Source organism: Ciconia boyciana, chromosome 7 (assembly GCF_034638445.1).
Source record: "Ciconia boyciana chromosome 7, ASM3463844v1, whole genome shotgun sequence".
Classification (NCBI taxonomy): Eukaryota; Metazoa; Chordata; class Aves; order Ciconiiformes; family Ciconiidae; genus Ciconia; species Ciconia boyciana.
Genome location: NC_132940.1, coordinates 3296417 through 3321052, shown reverse-complemented (window position 1 = coordinate 3321052; position 24636 = coordinate 3296417). Strand labels below are relative to the sequence as shown.

The window sequence follows — 24636 nt, the reverse complement described above, 5'->3', positions numbered from 1 at the left end:
ACAATTTCTGCACTGTAATGAAATAATGAAATAATTATATGCAAGGGAGGACTTCTGATCTTTTTAATTATTCTATTCTTCATTTTTAAAAGGGCTATTTGAAAACGCACTCTTATAATTGATTGCTATAAATCAGTCAGAAGCATTCTAAGGATCATAAATATTCTAACTTTTAAAAGACAAAGAAATGCTAAATATTCAATGAAATCCTTCAATATTCAGAAAATTTAATCTAGGGTAAAAGGATAGACTGCTCTTTTGAAAATAAAAAGTAAATTTGTTGTCCTGTGAAAAATGAAATATCTTGAATGTCAGTAACAGAAATGGAATTAACAAGAGATCTTTTTATTGTTTTTTAAGGTCATTAGGCTGTGAATTCTATAATTATGGAAATTGTCAGTCCAGTTCTGTGGAGTGTTTGCTCCCATCCATAAGGTATTGGAATGTTCAATCAGTCTCTCTCGTGGGAAAGTTAGGTCATAACTGTAAGTGTACCAGCAAAATTGAATTAAGCAAAGAGATTTCATTAGTATTTATAGCCAGAAGGCATCTGTAAAAGTACAGGGCAAAGAAGTTATGTGGAAGTCAAAGGAGAAAAAAAAATGGGTTTCTGGTGACAAAGGCGAATCTGAAAGAGATATAAGTGTATAATGAATAAGAGCTATTGAGCGCTGCTCCAAAGAGGGAGTTGCAAAGATGTCAAATATTGATTTTCTTGTGTATGCCTTTGGACTACATATGTAATTGTTTGGATTTGCTGTCTTCATGATACAACAATATTTGTTGTTGAAGGTTAAAAAGCAGAGTGTGAAACAACCCAAAAAGTCTGAAACGTGTTGGAGAATTATAATAATTCTACAAGGAGGATTGCATGAGCAGAAGTCTGTACTTTCTAGCAAATAAACATTTTTATGGCAATCGAAAGCATTCGTCTATTGAAAGTATTGCTCCCGGTATTGCAGAAGCACACATTGTATGCAGGGCCATTGAACCATATTGCATTTATTGATTGAAAATATACAATTTGCTTCTAATGAGTTTCTCCAACTTTTTACACCGTGAAAATATTCTGTGATCGAGTATATATGTGCAAGGTTCTGTATATGCTTTTGTATGTGCTCTTTGTATGTGTACACTGATAGATAAATATAATCCTCGTATGTGAGTTATTTATGTAGGAATGACAGTGCCTCTCTGGATCTTAATGCAGAACTGAGAATGTATTTCCTGATGCTGATTAATGTCTTAATGAAATAAACCTCTTGAAATATTTTCATTCTGTAGAAACAAGTACACAAATCACCTCAAAAATTATTCTCATCTTTGATAGTTACATAATGCTGACATGGTACTTCTTTGTATTTCTAGACGAAAGGGATTTGTGACTATTTGGAGTGACACACCATGTGTGATATTTTACACGTGTGATCCTTACGTCGGCATGCACAGTAAACAAATCTTTGCTGACACTGGTGGGAACTTTGTCCCTGACTCCAGCGGGATGTGGACTTCAAATACAGCGTCTCTTGGAGAAGTTGGAGAGCTAAAAGCAAAGGGTGTCCCTGGAAAGCTGGAGACAACCCAACTGTCAGAGCCCACCTAGATTATTCAATCTCTTTTTAGGTGGTCAAGCTGGGAGGTGGGGTCTTCATTTTCAGAAGCGCTGGGCTCAGCAGAACCTGACAGAGTCTGACAATCAGGTCTTAAACAAAGAAGTCCCAGGGAGGAGCAGTTTGGAAAAAGCCCAAACCCCAGCTGTAAACAAGAATAAGAATGGGATCAAACTCCCGGTGAACCCTGGCCCTGCTAAAGTCAGTGTCAGAGCTCCCATTGCTCTCTGTGGGGCTGCAAGTTCACCCACCGCCTGTGCAAGCTGGAAAGGAGCAAAATCCTTGGGAAGCCCAGGGAGAGGTGCAATTCTCCTTAAGTTGTCTGAACATAAAGATCTCTCAGGGATGAAAAGCACAGTCCTTATCTTTTCCCAATCCAGGGATGCAACTTGCTGGTTACTTCCTTGCTTCTGTCTTGTTAAGGGTATCAAAGCACCCCATCTTTCATCCAAGTCACTGTTGCAGAGCAGTCCATAGTAACAACAGCATACTGGAAGCGTGGTGGAATCAGTAATTCAACTTCCAAACCCTCCTGTGCAGGAAGTAAGTATTATTATTCCCATTCAACAGAGAAAAAGGGAAATGTTTTGCCCCGACTCTTCTCTCATCTGGAGCAGTTTTATTCTGCCTTACATGGGTGTAACTGTATTTACTCTGTTACACATGACCATCAGTGAGATGGGATTACAGCACAGGGAGATAAAGGGATTTACCCAGGGCCATATGATAAGAAAACCAAGGATTACAAGTCAATGACTCTGATATCCAAATCTATACAAACTTGTCTAGGCTATGCTCTAGTATTTTTTCCCTAAATTCAACAAATTCTCCATAAGAACTTATCTTTAGAACATCTATTGCATCCCTAGGGTAAGACTAATCACAAATGAAACGTACATTTGCTAATCTTAAGTAAAAGTACTTTGTAATAAGGCACGTTTAACACCGACTGCTATGAAAATAACATGGCCAAACCCACTAAACTGGGAAGCTGCTTGAGTTTGCAAACACCCCCCTTGAAAGTGCAGGGCAGGACAGTGCTGTCCCTTCCCCAGCCCCCAAATCCCGCTGTCAGGTAGCGAAGGGGCTGGAAGTTTTTGTAGCCCTGCTGTCAGAGTACAATGTTGCCTAAGCAAGCATTAAGAGATTATGGTAATAATAGGTATGCTTACTCCAAATAAAAGGTTTCATTAATCAAGCCATATTGAGATAAACCTGTCAGTGGACAGAGGAAACTAGAAATCAAATGCTGTGAAAGTTCTGACAGATTGTTAAATAGAAACCCTTTAAAACTGAATTTAATTTACTGTGATATTACAGATATTTATGCATCAATAGGCAAGTGCAGATTGAGTTCGGAGGTCAGCTCTGGTGCTTGAAAAATAAACGTGCAGAATGAAACAAAAGGTGACAGTTACCTTTGTCAGAAATTACGGTTTATTAAACTAAATATGAAGCTCTCATCTGATTCGTGTTAAACAGAAAGGCACGGGACTGGGGCATAATTTACTGCAGTAGATTGGTTAACGAATAATTACAGAAAATACTCCCCCTTTTTTTAAAGTTGCATCTATAACTTTACCAGAAGAAACCAGGAACAAATATTGCACCACAGAAGTGCAGGAAGGTACCAAGGGGCAGCGAGCACAGAGACCTTTCAGCAAGATTGTTCACTAATTATGCCGTTAAAGCGCTGCTCTTCTGTCGGGCAGTGTGTGTTTGACTTCTATACCTAGCATTTATTTATTTAATTTATCCTCCTGAATTTTTTTAAACCTCTCCATTTTCAGATTCGTAGCTTCAGAATCAGGATGTTCCTCTTCCTGCCTCTTCCTCCTCCTTAGCTTCATGGGTTCAGGCAAGTAATGTGGGAGAAAGGTAAATTTAAGGAGAGATTTCTGTCCAGGTAATTCTGCCAGCAAGTTGCACAAAGTTGTTTGCAAAGGGAAGTGCCATTCACCTGGGCAAGAGCTGCAGCTCAGCCTGTTTCACATCATCCTTTGAAGGAATAAGACCCCAGAGACCGGTCACTGAAGTGTCATGGGCAGATAGAAAATAAAACATCATTCCCGTTTCAAGGGATTATCTAGTCTCATACAGAGAGGCATAAATCTTTTTGCCATTGACAGGATGGATTCGTATCTAACATTAACATTTGACTTAAACATAATGGTTACGTTGCATAGCATGTTTTTCTTTCAAACAGATGGCTGCAATTTGAAGGGAAAATTTGGACCTAATTATGATCCAGCTAAGCCAACAAGGCTCCTACTGACTCTACCAAGCACAGAAAGAAGTCCTTGAATACAAGCAGTCCTAAGTGAAAATAAGTATGCCAGTGCTATATGATATGAACATATTTATCTGCCAAACTTACATGAGATCATATCTAAATACATGACTCCAGAACATATAAGTATATTACATTTCGCACACATAAGAAACACATAAAACATGCAGGACATGTTAGCTAAAGCTATGCTGGACATAAGTCCTTCCCAGAATGACAGCCTGAAAAATCCTTACCAACTCGAGGACCCTCTATTCATGCAAATAATTACTGTAACAGAAGCAACCACATGAGCTTTCTGAGAAAATGTCCTTTTTTGTCGTCATAAGGGATGCAGGACTGGGCCAGTTAGTGGTTAACAGAAGCCAAACTGGCAGGATACTGTGGCAAAGTCACAGCCGTGTGCCTCCTCCGGTCATCATCTCTCCGTGAGCAGTGCCTGTTAACACAAACTAGCCCTGCAGGACCCTTCCAGCCGCCACTGAAGTTACTCAGGAGCTGCATTCGCTGCGGATTCAATACAGGAATGACCATTGCTCCAGGTCGAGGTTCACTAAGAAATTAAAATAAAATGGTAAAATCTATCAGGAGAAAGCAAGGAAGGAATATATATTATTATATATTCCTATATAATAGGAATGTATAGGAATTCCTTCATATATCACATATATGAAGATGAAAATTTACCTTACAAATTTTAACAAGACTTCTCTGGAAAATGAAACTCTAGTTCAGCTTTCGAATACAGTTAACTTGAAGCACATATTTAAGTCCCATTAATTTACACGGTTTAAATGCTATGCTGAGTAATTCTGCAAACACAGGCTATAGGGCTGGAAGAATATTCAGGAAGTTCATCCCTTTGCTTGGAGGAAGACCATTACAGATCTAACAAAGCCGGACCTGTAACTGCTGGCTGTAGGTGTAGATAGAAGTCAGTTATAGTCCAGAAACAAACCAAACGCCTAAGAGAGGAGCCACCTCCTCACCTGTCAACCCCGTGCAAGCTTTACCCCGTCCTGAAACAGCACCAGGATCTGACCTGATGTCCTGTGAGTCCTAACCCCATCCCAAGAAAAGTGCAATTAGTTTAAATTTGCATCCCCAGGCTACAGATACACGTACACAAAGGCAGATCTCGATGGGCATAGGGACCTAATGACAATACTCAAAAAACTGCAGCCATTTCTGATTTCTGGGCAGTTCAGTGAAAGGCTGGAGAGTGCAGAGCCTGCGCTCAAGTATCAGCCATTAACCTCCTGTCCTGGTTGCAGCTGCGATAGAGTTAATTTTCTTTGTGGTGCCTGGTATGGGGCTACGTTTTGGATTTGTGCTGAGAACAGTGTTGATAATACAGAGATGTTTTAGTTGTTGCTGCACCAGGCAAGGACTTTTCACCTTCCCATGCTCTGCCAGCTGCAGAAGAAGTTGGGAGAGGACACAGCCTGGATAGTTGATCCAAACTGCCCAAAGGGCTATTCCATCCCATAGGACGTCATGCTCAGTATATAAACTGGGGAAGAAGAAGGAAGGGGGGGACGTTCGGAGTGATGGCATTTGTCTTCCCAAGTCACCGTTACGCGTGATGGAGCCCTGCTGTCCTGGAGATGGCTGAACACCTGCCTGCCATGGGAAGGAGCAAATGAATTCCTTGCTTTGCTTTGCTTTGCTTTGCGTGCGTGGCTTTTGCTTTACTTATTAAACTGTCTTTATCTCAACCCTCGAGTTTTCTCACTTTTACTCTTCTGATTCTCTCCCCCATCCCACCGGGGGGAATGAGCGAGCGGCTGTGTGGGGCTTAGTTGCCGGCTGGGGCTAAACCACAACACCTCCAAACCCAGAGCCACGAAAGATTAAATAAGAGCTTACTAGAAGTGAATCCAGAAGGTCCTTTTTCATTGCCGCAGTGCAGTTACCTGTGCTCTGGCAGCCCAATGCTCTTAGGGTGAAGTGTAGCATGTCCTCGTGCCCTGAGAAACGATCTCTTTTGGATTTGGAGGAGGAAAGCCATCTACCCGCTTATTTGGAGCAGGGCAGAGAGTAAAAGCAGGGGATAAGGAGGACTTGGCAGAGCCTGCAGAAGGGTGAGGGTGCAATCCCGTGAGGACAGACCTGAGTGTTGGGCACTAACTGGGGTTGCTCCCTGTGAACCCCAGTATCTCCCCTTGCAGCACTGGGGAACAATAACGCTTTTCCGTAGTTAAATGAGTTGCACAAGTTAAATTCATTCATTTCTGTTCAGTGTTGTGAGATCACTGGCTTGAAAGCTTTATGTCAGCACAAATGTCTTCTTATTATGAATGAACGTTAACTCTGCATTGGTTCTAAGAGGTGTAACAAGCAGTAATGAGGTAAAATTAATAAATGGCCTATGTAGACCAACTACAAGGAGAAGTGTCTCTTAGGCAGTGGAATATTTTCCCAAGGGAAGTAGGGGAAAACCCCACAAATTGGAAAGTTTTAAATAAACCCGAGGAAACAGAAGGAGCCCTCCTACACCTGTGCCGTGTGAGTCCTCAAAGTAAATGATCTACAAGTATCGCACAAAGCCATTTTCACCAGTAAAACTTACAAGCAGCAGTAAAAAAACTGAGTAAAGAGGAGCCACGAAGGCTGTGAGAGCTTCCAGCAGAGCCGAATGCTGCCCCAGTGGCTCCTGTCCGTGGCTGAGGGCTGGTGCAGGGCTTCGCTCCCCGCGTTAGCTGCCCAGCCGGTGAGACGGCAACCCCTGCACACCTCCATGACGCCCTCCAAGCCCAGAGCTGTGAAACCTTCCCACCCTCCCGCACTGGCAGTGGGCGGCCACGGCTGCAATAAACCCCGCAGCAGCCCTGAGACAGGAGCGAGCCCAGCCCCGGGCAGGATTAGGTCTTTTATCCCCAAGCGATCCTCCCTGCCGTGCAGACCACGCTCGTCCGTAGCAGAGAGCTGAGACAGCCCTCCACGTTTTATTTATTTAGATGAGTTTACAAAGCAATTAAGACATTTTGGCAAATGCTGAGGTGCAGATTTCCTCCCTTACGATAGATCATTCCTGGCTTTTTTTCCCCTCTCCTTCTGGACAGATAAATGTTTCATGGTCCCACAGACATATTTTCTCTCTGCCCAGTTGCTTAGAATCCATTTAAACGTGCCTGTTGAACTCCTCTATCATGTAATATTTTAACAAGAGCCCCTAAATAAGCTTTATTTACAGACTGTAAATACTGCCTGATGAGCTCAATACACTGTTTCATCACCTCCTTAGCTGGAATTCCTCTTGGAAACCTTTTTCACCTGGGCAAAAGCAGGAAATCCAACAAAAAAATAATGCTGATGTGGTTTAAGGAATGAATGCTGGTTCTTCACATCCTCCCCTTTCAATTGGAAATACCACCCTTTAATGATTTTTGTCAAAATTAAAACCCTCCCTGGTTTTATCCATCCTGTCCTAAGCATCAGCTAAATTGCTAACATGTGCTTTCATCACACGAGTGCTGGAAATGCTCATCTGGGCTCTGCGCTGCCTGTGATCCCTCAGAGAAGCTTCTCAAATCAGTAGGGTTTTACAACATGCCTTGGAAAGCATTAAAATACTTTAATAAAATGTTTCATAAAGATTCCTCTAATAAGGTGAAGGATCTAAATTGAATTTACAGAAGTACCCTAATGGTCATGGTCAAACTGACAAAGAAGCTTTGTGGGGAACAGCAGGAAGCAGCTCCACTGGAAATGGTCCATGTTGCCCCAAAAAATAAGAAAACAAAATATTTTGGCCCAAAAAATGGATTTTGGAGGAAAAAAAAAGCTTTTTCTTTCTGAAGCTGCCAGTTCTGTTTCCAATAAGTTTTTGGAGGGCACCCGCTTTTCATAGAAAAATGGTGATAACTCAATTCTGTATTTAGAAGGTGGAGGAGGAAAATGTTGGACGAGCACAGACATGTGGCAAGTCAGGGCAGGCCTTCAGTGACTCCCCTTCCTCTGCCGCTAAGCCAGGACTTGCAGAGGTTTAGCAATGCATATTTTCTTTAGAGAAAAAAAAAGCGAAGAGTCCCCTAAAATGCGTTACAGCACTCTCCAGATAAGGAGCTACCTGGTTTAGCAGGTGAAGAGGTGCTCGGGGAGTTTTTGATAGAGAGATTATGGACCTGATTACATTAATACCTAGCATGGGTTTTAACCTGCATTTTGGGTAAAATTCACTGTTCTGCAGAAGGCCCATAAAAGGCCTGTGCACCACTTACGCCCCACCAAGGCACCATTTGGATGGTGTACGTGGAGCTGCGGTGATGCATAGGCCCTGTGCCGGCCGCCTGCGTCGGGAGGGGGTTCATCCGTTATGTATCAATAATATTCAACGTGTTGGGGAAAAATATTAGCAGAGTAATTTTATTAACAACAGTGATAATTCACCGCTTGTCTTTCTGTGCTTAATAAAGGGAATCGAGGGTGTTGTACATGAGCCAGAGGAACGGCTTAGAAAACTATCCTGGAAAAAACAAACAAATGAAGTCCTGGGAAGCACGAGAGCACGTGGAGGGGGAGCTGGCTCCCACCGACGTCCTGGCTGTGCTGATTAATAAAAATAAATCCTGAATCAGCTCGTGGTGTTCCTTGGGTGCTCTCACGATGTGTGAAATCTCACAGGAGTGTCTCTGAGTTAAGTACACATTAGCTTCACGCTGGGAAGGGGACTGGGCCAGCCCATGGAGGGCTCCCAGCGATGCTGCTTTTGGCAAAGGGATTTCCTCACGTCCCTGGAAATCCTCTTAGCTTCTTCTCAGCCATTTGCATCTCACTGGCAAGGGGAATAACTGAGAAAAAAAACTGCTGTGCCTTCCTCACACCTTCCGCCTACCTGCAAAGTCAGTATAAAAACACACACGGGCAGTGGTTTGAAATGAGCTTCCACCGCTGCCTCTCTGCAGACCCTCATTTTGAGTAGTGTCCCTTCTTTTTGGGTTGCATCCCCTCTTTTTGAGGCATGTGCCCATGTCTGCTACCAAATCAGCACCATTTGCACCGTCCCTTTGGGCCATGCGTAGATGAAGGGAAAAATATTATGTCATGTTGGTTTACTCCCCTTCCTCAGACAAACAAAGGCATCTTCATATGAAATTTATCTTCTTTCCCGAGCCCACGGAGCCTCCCCTCTCCCTCCATGCATGGAGAAATCCCTGGGTTTTGAAGGAACAACAGTGGCCCAAGCACATCCCTTCCCTGGCCAGCCATTCCCCGAGCACGAGCCGGGGGGTGAGGACATCGCACCCCGACATTGCTGCTGCACACGAGCCGGGCCGGGGGCTGCCACGTGTCTCCTCCCACACCACCCCAGGAACTGGGCCAGGGTCACCCCTTCCCACCCATCCCCTCCCTCAATAAAGTCAAATAAAGCAAATTTAAAGGATTTTTTGAGACTTGTCTCTGCTTTTTTTTTTCCTGTGTATTTATTATGCCTCACAGGAGCCTCCTCCAGGGACAAGGGATTTGACAGGATGTTTAGAGGATGAGTTTTAGCCATTTTGTTGGAGATGGACAGAGAGGTGAGCAGGGCCCTTCTAGGGACGGCGGCTGCTGGATGACCGGGGCTGTGCAGGACTGCAGAGCAGGCGCGGGGTGCTTGCGAGCACAAATTGGGGACATTATCCATTTGTTTAGAGTGGTGATTTGCAAACTGAAAATCTGAAGAATAAACAAATTTTTATTGAACTGCCAACTGGTTTTGGTGGGGATTTTTTTAAATCAGATCTTAACTAACTTTGCAGCCATCTTGCACAAAAGGCAGCAGAGTTCCTCTGCTCACACAGTCCGATTTGCCCAATAACAATTCTGTATTTTAACTTATTTCATTAATTTTTGCTCTCTCCCTGCTTTGTAAAGCACCCGAATCTCTAAGCTGTGCTGGGTTCCGCTCTTCTGACGATTTTGGTTTTATTTTGTGAGTCCCAAGAGGCTGCATTATGGGGACACCTGAGAGCTGCTCCCGCTTTGCCAGGTCCCCGGGATGTCCCTGCTTGTGTCCAATACAGGGATGTCCAGAGCACTGCTGGGTCCCCCTCCACCAGCACCCATGGGATGGGACCGCAGTTCAGCTCCCAGGGGACGGGAAGGCAGCGAGGAGGCAAATGGCCCAGCGCAAATACGCACCCAAAGGAAAACGAACACCCCATTCAAGGCGATTCGTGGTTTTACCTAAACACCGCGTTTGGCTGGTGTTTCGATCCCGCCGGCAACAGCGAGGAGGGGGCAGAGAGAGGCTCGGTGTGAAACCCGGGTCCCCGGGAGAGGATGGACACGGTGCGGGGCTGCGCCGCTCCCCCGGCCCCGACGGCGGGGGCCGCCCGGGGGGAGCATATGCATGCACATATAGACATGCATACCCAAACCACAGCCCTCCGCGGGTGTGTGTGAGGGCTCAGCGGGAAACGCAGCGCCTAAAGCGCGCAAACAGCGCGGGGTGCCGCGGCCCGGCCCGCTCCGCCCCTGCGCGGTGCCCCGCCGGGGAGGGCGCAGGTTCCGCGGGGCGCGGCCGGCCCCTCGCCCCTGCAGCAGCCCCGCGGGGGTCCCGAAGTTGCCTTCCCCTGCGCGGCCGCGCAGCCCGCACGGGGGAAAGTCCCGCGGCCGCGGAGCGCCGGCCGCCCCCAGCTTGGGTTTCCCTAAAGGCGAACTGGGGCTAAATAATGAATCGATCTAAAATTAACCGGAGGAATGGAAATGCTCTAAAAATAAGCCAGCAGCTGCCGTGGTCGCAGCCCCCCGCTCCCGTGGGGAAGGGGGAGCGGGGCCGGCCGGAGGAGGGGGCTCGCCACGGCGCGGGCAGAGCCGGGCGGGCTCCGCGGGGCTCCGCGGGGCTGCGCGGGGCGGCCGGGCCGGGGGGCAGCGCCGTGAGGGCAGCCGCGGCTTGCGAGGCCTTTACCGCGGGCCTCCGCGGGCGCGGTGGCGGGGAGCGGGGCTGCCCGCGGGGCGGGGGCCGCTCCGCACCTGGGCGCGGATGGAGCCCCCCCAAACTTCGCCGCCTGCCCCGCTGCCGGCCGCTGCCAAACCGGCCAATTTTTACATTTTTTTAATTTCTATTTTCTTTTTTATTTTTGCACGGAAGCGCCGAAAGCCTTGCGGGAGCCGGCGGGTCGCCTCCCCGCTATCACCGGCCCGGCGGGGAACCGGGGGCGGCCCCGGGGGCTGCGGAGCGTCTGCGGGAGCCCCCGCCGCGCTCCTGCGGGGCAGCGCGGGGCAGGGAGCCGGCCCCGGCCCGCCGCCGGCCCCACCGCGCCCACAGGCACCCCGCACACCCGCACACACCTCCTCCTCCTCCTTCCTCCCGTTGGATCCGTGCAGCGATCCTATATTCTCCCTCCCGGCTCGTCTCTTTTATTCTTTTGTACTCAGGCGCGTTGTCCTGGCCGGCAGCGCGAACGGGGGCTTTGTAAAACGGGACAGATAAAAATGAGCAACATCATATTGTTTGACAGAATGATCCAAAATGATAAAGTGCCTTCTCCGGAGGGGGTGAAAATGGTGAATTCCTAAAAAACAAGAGCGTCGCTTCTCTCCTCTGCCTCCCTGCGCTGCTCGCAGTCGCCTAAAGGGATCTGCCGCCTGCACCAGCCCGGATCACGTCCAGCCACTCTTTTCAATGGGAAGTCCTCTTTTTAAAAGCCTTCATTTATTTATTTTTAAATAAATAAAGGGGGGGGGGAGCGGCTTCGGCTCGGGACCCCCCGTTCTCCTCGCGGCGAATGAAAAGCACAATTTTCGAGAGAAAGGCTCGTTTTGATTAAATCTGACATGCTGCTGATAACTCCATGCTAATGTGAAATAATTAACATAATAGCCATAATTAAAAGCACGCTAACAATGCCATAAATTTATCACACAATTTTACTAGCTTTCTGCCCCTAACTGCTCTCTCATCGTTAATTAAACGTGTTGCCTTTTACAGAATGGATGTTTATACATTTCCAATACAAATAAATCCGAAACCGTTTTGGAAATATGACCAATTTCGTTTTACACTGAGGTCTGCCGGTTTTACAGGCGATTTATTACAATTTAAAAAAAAAGAAAAAGAAAAAGAAAAAGAAAAAATAAACCAAACACGTGTAAATAGAGGCCTTTAAAAAAAAAAAAAAAAAAAAAAAAAAGGGAGATATAGTTGAAAATCTGCATCTGTAGGGAAAAGCCGGGCCGGGGGGGCCAGGCCCCGCTCCGGCCAGGGCCGGGGGCTGTTGGTGTGTCCCCCCACCTTGGATGTGTTTATTTGACGGGGCTTTCTCACCCGCAGCCCCTCTCCTGCCAGCCCCGCACGCCCATAAGGAACCACAATGCTGGTTTAATCCAGGTCAGGTCAACGATTTATATAAGTCATTAGTGAAAGTAATAGGCTTAAGGAGACGAAAGGGGACACCTTTGGTTTCTCCTTCCTTTAAAACGATTACAGAAGCAGAAATTGCCCCAGCCCTGCCTTTCCCCCTCCGTCCCCCCCCACCCCCGAGGCTCAGCCTCCGGATTTATTTTTAACTCGCTTCGCAGCCAGGACCTCGCTTTGCCATATTAGAATCAAACGGAGTTGTAATTAATTTCTCCCTCTCTATCATAACGTATTCCGTCCTCCCTTTCCCCCGTGCTTGCCGTGTCCCTATTTGACTCCGTATCGATCCGGACGATACAGTTTGTTTTTCTCCTGTTGCTAAATCTATCTGTCTATATGGGCGCCCACTTTCTATTTCTGGCGGTGTCATTATTGCGGGTTTTCCACCTCCGCAGAGGCTGCTTTAATTATTTGATTGCTTCTGCTCCTGCTCACGTTCAGCCCTTGAACTTCGCCGGGTTCGGGGCTTCCCGGGATATTTGGGGGAAAGTTTCCTGATTTTTAGAAAAGCTTTTCTCCCTCCCCTCTCCGCCCGAGTGGGCTCTTAAATACTTTCCTAAACTTCGCCACCCTAAGCCCTGGGAGCCGCAGCAGAGCCGCCGGCCCGCGGAGAGGCGCGGAGGGGCGCGGAGAGGCGCGGAGCGGGGCCGCGCCGCTCAGCCGGCAGCCGTGATTGAACATGGGATTAGCACAATAGAGCCCTAATCGAGGGGAAACGTTTCTTTTCACGCTAAGCACCGTAATTAATGGTATGAATCAATTAATTTGACTTTTATTGTGTCGCAGAAAAGCGCAACAAATGAAACAGGGGGCTGCGGAGTCGGTCTTTTTTCCTCCCTTTTCCCTTTGCCGTCCCACCGGGGGGGCAGCGGGAGTGCGGGGGGGAGCGTGCGTGGAGGTATGTGCGGGTGGATGTACGCGGGTGCGGAGGGCAGGGTCACGGGCCACGGAGATCCGCCGGGAAACGCGTAAAAACGGAGCGGGGGAGGGGAGGGGGGGGAACCCCGCGGGGGGGCCGGGCCCGTCCCGCCCGAAGGCTCGGCGGCCGGAGCGGCTCGTCGGGGCTCCCGGGGACACCGGGATGGCCGAGGCTGCGATGGACTTTGGGGTGGTGGGGGGGCTATTTGCCTTTCCTAACCCAGACCCGCTCGTGGGAAATTTTTCGCTCCCGAGGCACTGTCCTAATTTCACCGTATTTACCGAAATCCGACAAACGCGTGCGAGAACGACAAGAAGAAGGGGATCGGCGGGAGGAATTAAAAAGCAAAGCCCCGTGAGCCACCCGCGGCCGAGGTCCCGGGCGGGGGGTTCCTTCTCCTGGGCGCAACGGGGCAGGGGTGGGCGGCCGGACCCCTCCCGCCCCGCCGGGCGCTTCTCCCCGGGCCGGGGCTTACCTGGGGCCGCGTCAATACGGTCCTCACATTCACACACACTCCCTCATTTCCTACTTTTTCATATGCTAACGCCCGCAATGATTAAGTCGTTAACACCTCTGGAAAAAAAAAAAAAAAGAAAAAGAAAAAAGAAGGAAAAAAAAAAAGGAACCGGCTAAAAGCTTCTTTATTTATAGTTTCCCTTTGTTGTTTTACGGCTTTTTTATTTCTGCCTGCAACTAACCTAATAGATTAATCAATAGCCATTCTCTGATCTTCCGTTCCCAGCTGGTGCTGCTGTTGGGAAAAAAAAAAAAATAAAGAGAAAACCCCGGAAAAGTGATTTCAGAGCCCAGACTCGGTGGGTTTAAGCGCCAGCCCGGCCACGCGTCGGCCGAGCCGGGGCGGCCGCTGCCGAGCGCAGCGCGGCGGCCTCCGGGCCCGCCGTACCGAGAGCGGCGGCGGCGGCGAGCCCCGGGGCGGCAACTTTTCCGCGCCCGGGCGGCGGGTCCCGGGGCCGGCGGGTCCCGGGGCCGGCGGGTCCCAGCGGGCCGCGGGCGGCGGGGGCCCGGCGGGGCGGGCGGGCGGCCCGACGGGGCGGGCGGGCCGAGCGGAGCCGGCGCTGCTCTTTGTTGACAGTCCATGAAACAACTCGAGTTTTGCATGACTTCACAGCGGGGCGCCTGACGTCACGCGGTCACGTGGCGCCGCCTCCGAGTATATCTTTAACGGGAAAGTAATCTATCAGGCAGTCGGGACCGCCGCGCTTCCAAAGTGGCGAGCGAGGCCCCGCGACGCCCCGGCCTCCTGCCCCCGCCCCGCCCGGCCGCCGGGAGCTCCGTCCCCTCCCTCCGCCAAGGGGGGGAAAAAAAGAGGCCGGGAGAGAGGAGGAAAGAGGAGGGGGAGAAAAAAAAAAGCCGAGGGCGGCGGAGCGGTGCGCGGCGGGGCCGCGGCCGCGGAGCGGAGCGGTGGAGCGGCGGGTGCCCCATGCCCGGCGCCCGCGGGCGCCCATCGCGGCGGGCGGGAGCCAGCGTCGCCGCCTGAGCCCCGATGCCCGGCGGCGGGAGCGGGGCGCGCAGCCGGAGGTGACCGGGCGGCCAGGGCAGCCCCGCGCCGCGGGACGCCGCGGACGGGAGAGGAGCGGGCGCGGCCGCCCCATGCCCCGCGGGGACGGCGCCGCGGGGGGCAGCCGGGCCGCTCGGGTCTAGCCCCAGGGGCCGGTCGGAGGAGCGGCGGGAGGGGGGCGCGGGGGGAGCCCGCCGCGCCGGCGGGTGCGGGCGGGAGGCCCCGCCGCCGCCGCCGCCGCGCCCCGTCCGCCGAGCGGGGATGACCCTGTCGGGCGGCGGCAGCGCCAGCGACATGTCCGGCCCCGCCGTCCCGGCGGCCGAGGATGTGGATATCGACGTGGTGGGCGAGGGCGACGACGGGCTGGGCAAGGACAGCGACGGCGAGGCCGGCAGCCCCGCCGCCCTGCCGCGCCTGCCGCTGGAGGAGGCGGCGGAGCTGGCGCTGCCCGCGGAGGCGGGCGCGGGCGCGGAGAGCGGCAGCAGCGGCAGCGGCAGCCCGGCCGAGGCGGCCCCCGGCGGCGCGGCCGAGGGCGGCAAGGGGGGCGGCGAGGAGGGGGCGAGCGGCGGCGGCGGCGGCGGCGGCGGCGGGGCGGCGGCGGGGCAGAGCAAGCCCAAGAGCAGCCTGGTGAAGCCGCCCTACTCGTACATCGCCCTGATCACCATGGCCATCCTGCAGAGCCCGCAGAAGAAGCTGACGCTCAGCGGCATCTGCGAGTTCATCAGCAACCGCTTCCCCTACTACCGGGAGAAGTTCCCCGCCTGGCAGAACAGCATCCGCCACAACCTCTCCCTCAACGACTGCTTCGTCAAGATCCCCCGGGAGCCCGGCAACCCGGGCAAGGGCAACTACTGGACGCTGGACCCGCAGTCCGAGGACATGTTCGACAACGGCAGCTTCCTCCGCCGCAGGAAGCGCTTCAAGCGGCACCAGCAGGAGCACCTGCGGGACCAGACGGCGCTGATGATGCAGGGCTTCGGCGCCTACGGCCTCGCCGGCCCCTACGGCCGCCCCTACGGGCTGCACCCCGGCGCCTACACCCACCCCGCCGCCGCCGCCGCCGCGCTGCAGTACCCCTACATCCCCCCCGTGGGGCCCATGCTGCCGCCGGCCGTGCCGCTGCTGCCGTCCAGCGAGCTCAGCCGCAAAGCCTTCAACTCCCAGCTCAGCCCCAGCCTCCAGCTGCAGCTCAACGGCCTGGGCGCCGCCGGCTCCATCGTCAAGTCGGAGCCCAGCAGCCGCCCCTCCTTCAGCATCGAGAACATCATCGGCGTCCCGGCCGCCAGCTCGGCCGCCAGCGCCCAGACTTTCCTGCGGCCGCCCGTCACCGTGCAGTCGGCCCTGATGGCCCACCAGCCGCTGGCGCTGGCCAGGACCACCGCCGCCATCGCCCCCATCCTCAGCGTGCCTACCAACATCATCGCGGGGCAGTTCCTGCAGCCCGCGGCCCCCGCCGCCGCCGTGCAGGCCAAGTGGCCGGCGCAGTAGCCCCGGGCGCTAGCCCCGGGCAACTGGCCCCGGCGAGGTCCTGCAGCCCCGCCGCCGCCGGCCGCCCCCTCGGGGCTCCGCGGCCGCCCCGCCCGGGCTCCGGGCTCCGAGCTCCGAGCAGCGGGCACCGGCCCCCGCCGCCGCCGCCGCCGCCGCCGCCGCTTGTACATATTTGTATCAAAAATCACTGACGTTGCTTTCGGGGTTTTTATTTTTCTAAAGAGGCGAGATGACGGTCGCGATTAGGAGCTGCGAACTTTCACTTTTTTTGAAGGTTCCGGCGCTCCGAGCGGTTTTATCCGAAATAAGCGAACAAACGAGAACAACAACGACAAAAACGTATAAACAAAAATAAGCGGGGGAAATTTTAAATATTAAACGAACGAAGGACAACAACGACAAAAGAAAGAATTTTGGAGGAAAAAAAAAGCGCAGAGGAGGAAAACGCTGTCACTCTATTATAGAAGTCTGTTTATATATGAATGAATATATGTATTCTAAATGTTATCCCTTCGTGTTGTACACAACTTTGTAAATAAATTTTTAAAACGCTCTGCCCGTCTGCCTGTCCGAGGCGTTATCTCTGGGCACCCACCCGAAGGACGAGCGGAGGCTGCAAAACCGGGCGGGCGAGCGGAGCCTCCGCGGCCGCGGAGCGCCGGCCCTGCCCGGCCCGCCCGGCTTGGCCCCGGGGCGGTGCGGAGCGGTGCGGGTTCCCCACGGCCCCGCGCGTACCTTCCGCCGCTTCGGGATGCGTCTTCCGCGGCCGCGCAGCCACAGCCACCGGCCGCGCTCCTTTGCCGGAGCGGCCGCCGCGGCGGGACCAGCATCACACCGATTCCTCTAAAATTAAACCTTCCCCGGCAGATCCGAGACTCCCTCAACCGTGCCGTCATTTTTCCCTAAATATATTTAATTTTTTCTCAGCCTGACTTCGGCTCTGCCTGCCGGCGCTGCGGGATCCTGCCCCTTCCCGGACTAGGTACGCTTTGGGTCGGCTTTCGGGGCGAGTTAAGAGGGAAATGGTTTGAAATAAAACACGCTGGGGCGATCTAAGCGGCGTTTATTATTTATTTGGGGGGGAGGGGGGAATTAAAGAGGTGCCCGTGCGGTGTGAGAGCGCGGATCCTTCGGTTAGATCAGGAAAAGAATCGGAGTTCAGCGGCTCTGCCTTCCCCCGGAAAAGGAACGGCCTTTCCCAGCTAATTCCTAATAACTTTTAAGGGCAGCTGAGAAAAAAAAAAAAAAATTACATTTGTGTGTATTTTCGGGGCTAAAATAAAGAGACCGGCAAGAGGAAAAAATAAAAAAAATAAAAATAATCCACATTTAAAAAATCCGTAGTGCGTTACAACATTTAAAACGCCGCTGTGGGGGTTTCGTCTGGCGAGACCCCGGGCACCCCAGCTCTGCCGGGCACGGACGGTCTTTGGGGCTTCAATCTCTCCCTCAAAACGTTGAATTTTCGTCGCCTTTGGAAACCTCCGTGGATTTTGTTTTTCCGCCCCTCCAAAAAAAATGCGCTATTTTTGTCAGGAAAACCGGCGGCGTAAAATGCAGGCGGGATGCGGCGGGTCTCGCCGCGGGAGGAGCGGGACGAGGCGCTTATTTCACCTCTAACACCCGCCGGCACGGCGGATTTAAAAAAAAAAATTAAATAAAAAATAAAATAAATAAAAGTGTCCTTGCTTTCCCGGTAAGCAGTAAATATTATTTCTTCCTAAGTAAATATTTATACCTCCGCATACAGGGACTAAAATAAAACAAGCAGCCCGGTGATGAGATAGTTTGAACTTTATAAATAAGGACTCGCTAATCATCTGAGACGGAAAGGGAGAACGGGCACCTGAAGCGAGCCGGGATTCGGTGTCCGGCGGGGCCCGGCGGGCACCCTCCGGGGCTGCTCTCCCCGCCGACCCCCGACGGGTCTAAATTTGTGTGTGCGGGGCGGCTATAAAAGTAACAAGTCGTTTCACAGTTGTGGCTGGCTAATCGCTTTTACACCAACAGCAAATGGTAGGTGATTTGTGCAAGACGCGCGGGGTTATTTCTATATTTAGCCGGTACCCCTGGGAAAAGCAAAAGGAGCCTCTTCTTGCCTTCGCTTTCAGGCTCAAGAAGCTGCTGATCCAGGGCTTCCAGCGGACACCGGAGAACCGGGGCTCATGCCATTCCCCGGCCTTTGTTACTTATAAAATTACTCGCTCATATTTCCCCACATAGCAGCAATACCTCGGGCTCGGCATCTGCGCGCCGGCGGCGGCGGAACCGGCAACTTTCCTCCCCGCCGCCTCCCTCCGGGAAGCGCTTCTCCCCCGGTTACCGCCCTCCCCTCTCTCTCTCCCCTCCCGGTTTCCCCCCCCATCGCCGAGGAGAGCGGCCGGCGGGAGCCTGCGGCGCCGGAGAAGCCTTTCCCGGGGAAGGGGCGGCGGCGGCGGCCCCGGGCCCGGGCAGCCCCGGGAGGGCGCGGGGCTCGGGAAGGACGGCGGGGGCGGCGGCGAGCCCCCCGTCCGGCGGCCGCCTCCCCGCGGGAGCCGCTGCCTCCCCGCAGCCGCGGGGCTCCCCGGGCCGGCAGCGGCAGCGGGGCTCTGCGGGCAGGTGAGGGCTCCCGGCGGCGGCGGCGGCGGCGGCGGGGCTGCAGTGGCGCACCGGGGCCTGCAGGGGGCGCGGCAGCTCCCGCTGCACCCGCGGGACCGGGCCGGGAGCCCCCCCGGGGCCCGGAGCATCCCCGGTGCCCGGAGCCGCCCGGGACGGCACCGGGCTGGGCGCGCTCTCCGCAGCGGGCGGCAGGACGGGGCGTCCCGGCGGGTCGCGCAGGGCTACCGGCGGGGCTCGGGGGCCCCGGGGGTGCGAGCAGTCGGTCCCCAAACGGGGGAGGGTTGGCAGCCGGCGAGCCCCGGGGCCGGCGAGCGGCTCTCGGCGCATGGTGCTGCCCGGCGGGGAGGGGAGAGGCGCAGCCGGGCCGGGAGCGGCGGGGAGCGGCGGCGGGCCGGGGACGGCCGGGGACAGCGGCTCCCGGCGAAGTTTCCGCAGCCACTCGCTTCAGCCAGACAACAGAAAGTCTTTTTCTTGTTCTTTCTTTTCTTTTTCCCCCTCCACAAACTTGTCGGACCCATATGGCAACACTTGACACGGTCGGTGACAGATGCCTATTAGTATAAGAAGTGTCACGTCGGTCCCTGGGGGGTATTGACAGTAACTAGATCCAAAGCGCGGGGAAAATGCCCATCCTCGCCGCCCGGAGAGTTTACCCAGAGCCTCCCCCCCTCGACCCCCCCATTATTTATTACAATCGCGGACCTGCCGCTCTCCCCGCCCGGGGAAGGTGCCGGACAATGTACCATAGGCTGGCGGCAGGATCCGGCCCCAATGCTCTAAAAAAAGGGGTTGCTTGAAAAAGGGACAAGATGGGCTCATCAGGGCCATTTCCCCGGCTGACGCGGGTCTCCCGGGGAACCCTCTCGCTTTCCCAGCCGGCGGGGCCGGGCGCTGCGCGGCCGCGGGAGTTGCGCTCCCCTCCCGCCGCCTCCGCGCTAACCGCTCTCAACGCCGCCCGTTCCCGGCGTAATTCCCCTCTCCCCGGGCACAGAGCGGGGCTGAAAGTCACAGGCTAACGGGTGTCGAAAGGCTGCGGCGGGCGTTTGAAAAGGCAGGAAAAGATCTTTTGCGGTTATTTACGAACGTGTATTTGTCGCGCGTGGACGCTGTTTCTCAGGAAGCCGCCCCAGCGGTCGGGCTCTCCCCCCCGCCAGCCCCCGGCCGGCAGCACCGAGGGCACTGCGGCCGGCACGGACGAGACCCGGAGGCGGCAGCGGGGCCGGCGGCCGTGTCCCCGGGGAGAGAGGCGGCGTGGAGCCCCGGGGCAGCGGGCGCGCAGCCGGGCCCGGCCGCCCGGAGCGATGGGAGACCCCGCTCCGGAGCTGCGGGAGGGCAGAGCTGGAGCCGGGTTTGCCGGTCCCCGCGGAGGGGGGCACCACCGGCGGCGTCCAGGGGGGGGTCGGGAGGGAAATGCCCGTCAGAGACCTTTCCCTCCCGGTGCTCCGACACGGTCTGTCCCGCGGCGAGGTGGCGGGAGGAAAGCGTCCGCTGGTGACACCGACACTTCGCGACGCGGGCAGCGTTGGGGGACGGCTCTCGCCCCGAGGATGTCTAACGGAGGCTGCCCGCTCCCCTGGCGGGTTACGGGCTGGGCTCCACCGGCCGTACCGGGGGGATTGCCCGGGTAGCCCAGCGCTGCCCCAGCTGGGCTCCCCGCGGCCGGGCCGCTCCGGGGGGGGGTACGGGGTGGTCTCCGAGCGCTCCCGCCCCGGCGCTGGGGATGCGGCTCGGCCCGGCCCCACCCGGGGTCCGCGTCCCGGGCCAGAAACAAAGGAAGGAGGGCGAGCGTTTCGGTTTGGGAAGCGCCATCCCTCGTCCTTCGCGGGGCCCTCGGGGGTCTCCCACTCCAGGAAAAATGCCGGAGAGACTCGCTGTGGGGCGTGGGGGGTTTTTTCTCCCTCCCCTGCGGGTCCGGGGCAGTTCCCGGGGGACTCAATGGGATTTTGCCCCCTGGGGCCCCTCGGGCGGTTTTGCAGAAGCTCCCTCGAGTCTGAGGCGTGCTCCGGGACGGTCAGCCCGCTCCGGGAAGGCGGAAAACCAGCTTTGCCATTTTGGGGGGGCATTTCCAAGCGATTCGAAAAGGCAGCGGCTGTGGAAACGCAGCGAGCACCGTGCCGAAGTCACGCCGCCCGACCCCGCGGGTCCGCGGCTGCCGCCCGGGCTCGGCTGGGGCACGGCGCTGCCCTTCAGCGCTTCCCCCGGGGCTGCCTTTGGTACGCGCCCGCTTAAACCTCCGCGGAGCTTAAGTCTCCGCGGAAGACTCCGTCCGGAGCCGTGCGCATCCCTGCCGTCCCCGCAGCCCTCCTCCCCTGGATCTCCCCTCCTCACCGAGCCGGGAATTGGCGCAGTTGGCCCAAACACTGCCGGTCCAGGTTTCTTGAGAGACAACACTTCTATTTCAGGGATTTTTACTGAATTACGTTTTACTAGTCCTCAAACATTAAGCGTTATGTACTTAAAAGATACAGAGCATAGGTATTACATCCACAGAAAGTATGTTAGTCAGTGAATGTTCAATGTAGCAGGTAGAGATGAACTTAGCACGTCTTCCAGACTGAACTGGGAACAGACTCTTCAGCCATAAAATGCACTTAACAGTCTATTTAATAGTGGCGAGGTCCTTGAAAATGCAATATCCATGCTAATCTCGCCTTTTTCTAAATCAGAAATGAAAAATAGGTCAGTAAGGTAGAACCTTCCCCTTCCATTTAAAACGTGACATTTCATCTATTTAAATAACTAAGTAAACTTTATTAATTCAGGATTTGGTAAGCAAGCCAAGCAAGTAGGCACTTCGCAACTTTATTAAGAGGGCGAAACGTGAGAGGGAGCGTCCTGCGGCCCCGGGTTCAAGAAAACCGCTTTCCCTGACCTTCAGCGAAATGGAAGGAGCCAGGGCAGGGGAAAACCGCCCAGCCTCTCCTCCCCGCTACCTCCGAGGAGCCCCGTTTTACGGCGGGCTCGGAGCCCCCCTGGCCGCCGAGGCAGGAGCCTTCCCGGCGGGGCGTCCCCGGGGCGGGCGGGGGAAGCTCCGCCGTCCCCCGGTGTGTCCCCCCCCGGCACTGCCTGCTCCGAGCACCGCCGGAATTTGAGAACCCAAACCCAAACCTCAAGCCTTTCTAATGACTTTATTTCGGGGTCGTGGTTTCCCAGACGTTTCTTTCGGGAAAGGGAGATGGGACAGGGCAGTGGCCGCAGCACCCTGTCAGCGGGGGGTCCTCGCAGCCCGGCTGCCCCCCCCCCCCCCCCGCTGACAACCGTGCCCCCTAAATCACGGGCGGTTTTACAGCGTCGGGACCCCGGGAAAAGGTCAGGTTGTGAATCTACAATTGCGAACGTCTCCAGAGTCGGTTTCCCCGCTCGCTCCCGCAGCACGGCTCAGCTCAGAAACTCAATCCCGGCTGAGGTGGAAAGGAACTTCGTACAGCCGCCGGCCTGCCTTCCTCCCGCCTGCCCTGGGACAGACTTTCTCGTTGCCCTGACCGCATTTCACTCCAGATTTATGGAATAGCCGGGAGATATTTGCTCGCCTTGACATCAACCCTACGAGACGGGGTGGAGGAGAAGAGCCAGCAGAGCTGCTGAAGCCTCCCGAGAACGCCAAGGGTTAAGAAAAGCCGTTTATCTGCTCATTATCGGTTTCTCTTTACTACCGAGCACCAAAAACCAAGCCCCCCTTGTCTACTACCCCGCGGTATCAATGTGTCCTTAATGCCTTTTCCAGTCATTGATCTGGTCAAAGTCACCGCAGAAATACTAGTGACAGAGACTCAATTCCAGGCGACGTGACCAATACCAGTCTTTAGAAAGCATTCAATAAAAAAGCTTTCCCGGGGAGTGAATAATTTCACCTTGCAACAAAGAGCGCTTGGCTAATTGAAATAATGCACTTGAACGTCCAGCCGGGCACTCCTGCTTACCCAGACCGGCTCCAGGGCCAAATTATCAATAACCCCCAAGGTAAAACCTAAAAACTCCTTTATTTTTTTGCAGTAGGAGCCCGGTAGCCCATAGGCAACGCTCATGGACTTGGGGGTGGCGCAGTACTGCTGCGCTGTGCTCCCCGGCCTTACGGTTCGGGAGCAGGCTTTAGGGAATTTCGGGCATGGAAAATCCTGGAGGGAAGAGTAGAAGGAAAGGAGAGAGGGGCTGGGAGAGGAGGAATTAAAATAGGGACCTGCCGTGGGGATTCTCCCCCCGGCTTAGGCTGGGAATTCGCTTTGCATGGCACAGTTTCAGTGTCACATACCACGCTCAGGCTGTGGTGGGGTTCCGGCAGCAGCGTAACTCTTCCTGTCTTCCAATTTACTTTGTAGTTGATGGATTTTTAGGACTATGCTTATTTTATAGATTTGCCATCTCCAGACATCCCTCAGGATCTTATTAATACCCTAAAACATGAGCAGCAGTATGAGTGATCGAGTATAACCGATTTAGGTAAAATATGTAAAATTTGATGATCATAATCCACCATTTTCAATAGGATCGTGGCTCCAACCACCATGACAGCCCAGCAGACTAGTGCGATTTTTACATTTACCTGTATAAGACGACAAAGAGTTCCAGACTCTTCATACCACCCTGCCTGAGGTGACACTCATGAGTGGCAGTTGCTGAGAGTGCTGAAATTACGGCAGGCCTGAGAAGGACCAGGATGTCCAAGTAATTGGCACTCAACTGACAAGCAGTTGGGACAGTGGCAATGAGTATTCTATTTGATATTGCACTGGAAGAGCTTCAAGGAAGAAAGCCATCTCTGGTGGCCTGCAATACTGTATGTTGCCTAACCTTTATATATTTCAAAAAGAACCTGCACACGTAAAAAAAAAAATCTATGAAGAATTTTGTTTTCCTATCATCTCTGGTTACTTTAACGTTTCTGTTATAAGTGATCTTGACCATACTTCCATTTTGTGGCAGTTGGGTTTAAATCCTTTACAACTTTCAGTCGTGGGATTCCAGTCTGAGGAGAGCACCGCTGGCGGTTCACCTGGAAGGTCTGGCCATAAAAACCTCAGTAAGTGGTGTTAGTTTTCAAAATAATCAGTTTTCTACTAAATTTCATATCCCAACCTCAGTTAGACACACAACCAGAAGAAAAACACAGCAATCTAAAGAAAAACAGAGACGGTACTTTTAAATATCGGTAAGGGTTGTATAAAGATGATCTAGGATCATTTATGTTATGCTATGTACTTTGTCAAGACCTTAAAGAGAATCAAAGAGGGTAAAACTGAAAGGTTGTAAAAGAGAGGCCTATGGTGCCCAAGATCTTTCTTCTTCACCTTGGTTCCTAGGTATCTCCTCCCAGACGTAAAGGCCGAGGAGCTGCCTCCCAGCTCTCTGGCATGGATGAAGAACCAGTCTTCTAGCTGCTCCCTTCCTTCTGCAAAAACAAACAAACACTTAGATTTGTCACCTGAATAAAAAGCCAGTCTTCCCATGTGTCAGGACTATGCTTTTCACCAATAATACCCATTATTACATTTTCCTACTTCCCTTAACTGCTGCAACAGGGACGTAAGTGCTACCACTGCCATGAAGGGATGTATGTGAGCAGGGTAAAAAAATGAACGAGCATCCACTTCTGACAGCACCAGCTGGGGTACGACTGAGCCCGGGGCAGGCTGGTCAGCGCGGCCCAGGCCCCTGCGCGGGGCTAGCACGGTTTCCAGAGCGGCTGAGCACCAAGGAGCGCTGCCATGCCTCCTGAGGTAAAGCTGCTTGTCATTCCCGAATTCCCCGGCACCTGCCTCCCGCCACCTCCGAGGCGGACCAGGGGTCCACGGCCCGCTCCTATCCCCCCGCCAGGCTGTGCCCCCCCGGCAGGGCCGGTCCCCGGCCAGCACCCCGGCCCCCACAACG

General features: G+C 53.8%; 1 protein-coding gene and 1 long non-coding RNA gene across 2 annotated transcripts; one reads left to right on the top strand and one right to left on the bottom strand.

Moving 5' to 3' along the window:
• Nucleotides 1–14946: 14946 nt before the first annotated feature.
• Nucleotides 14947–16173, top strand: FOXD3 (forkhead box D3). The gene has a single exon (XM_072867835.1). The coding sequence runs from the start codon at nt 14947–14949 to the stop codon at nt 16171–16173; it is 1227 nt and encodes a 408-aa protein (XP_072723936.1).
• A 5023-nt stretch (nt 16174–21196) lies between these two features.
• LOC140654261 (uncharacterized) lies at nt 21197–24588 on the bottom strand. The gene is made up of 3 exons (XR_012043379.1): nt 24057–24588; nt 23021–23162; nt 21197–21428 (listed from the first exon to the last, which is right to left on the bottom strand). It is a non-coding gene; the product is annotated as an uncharacterized lncRNA (long non-coding RNA).
• Between the last annotated feature and the right edge of the window lie 48 nt (nt 24589–24636).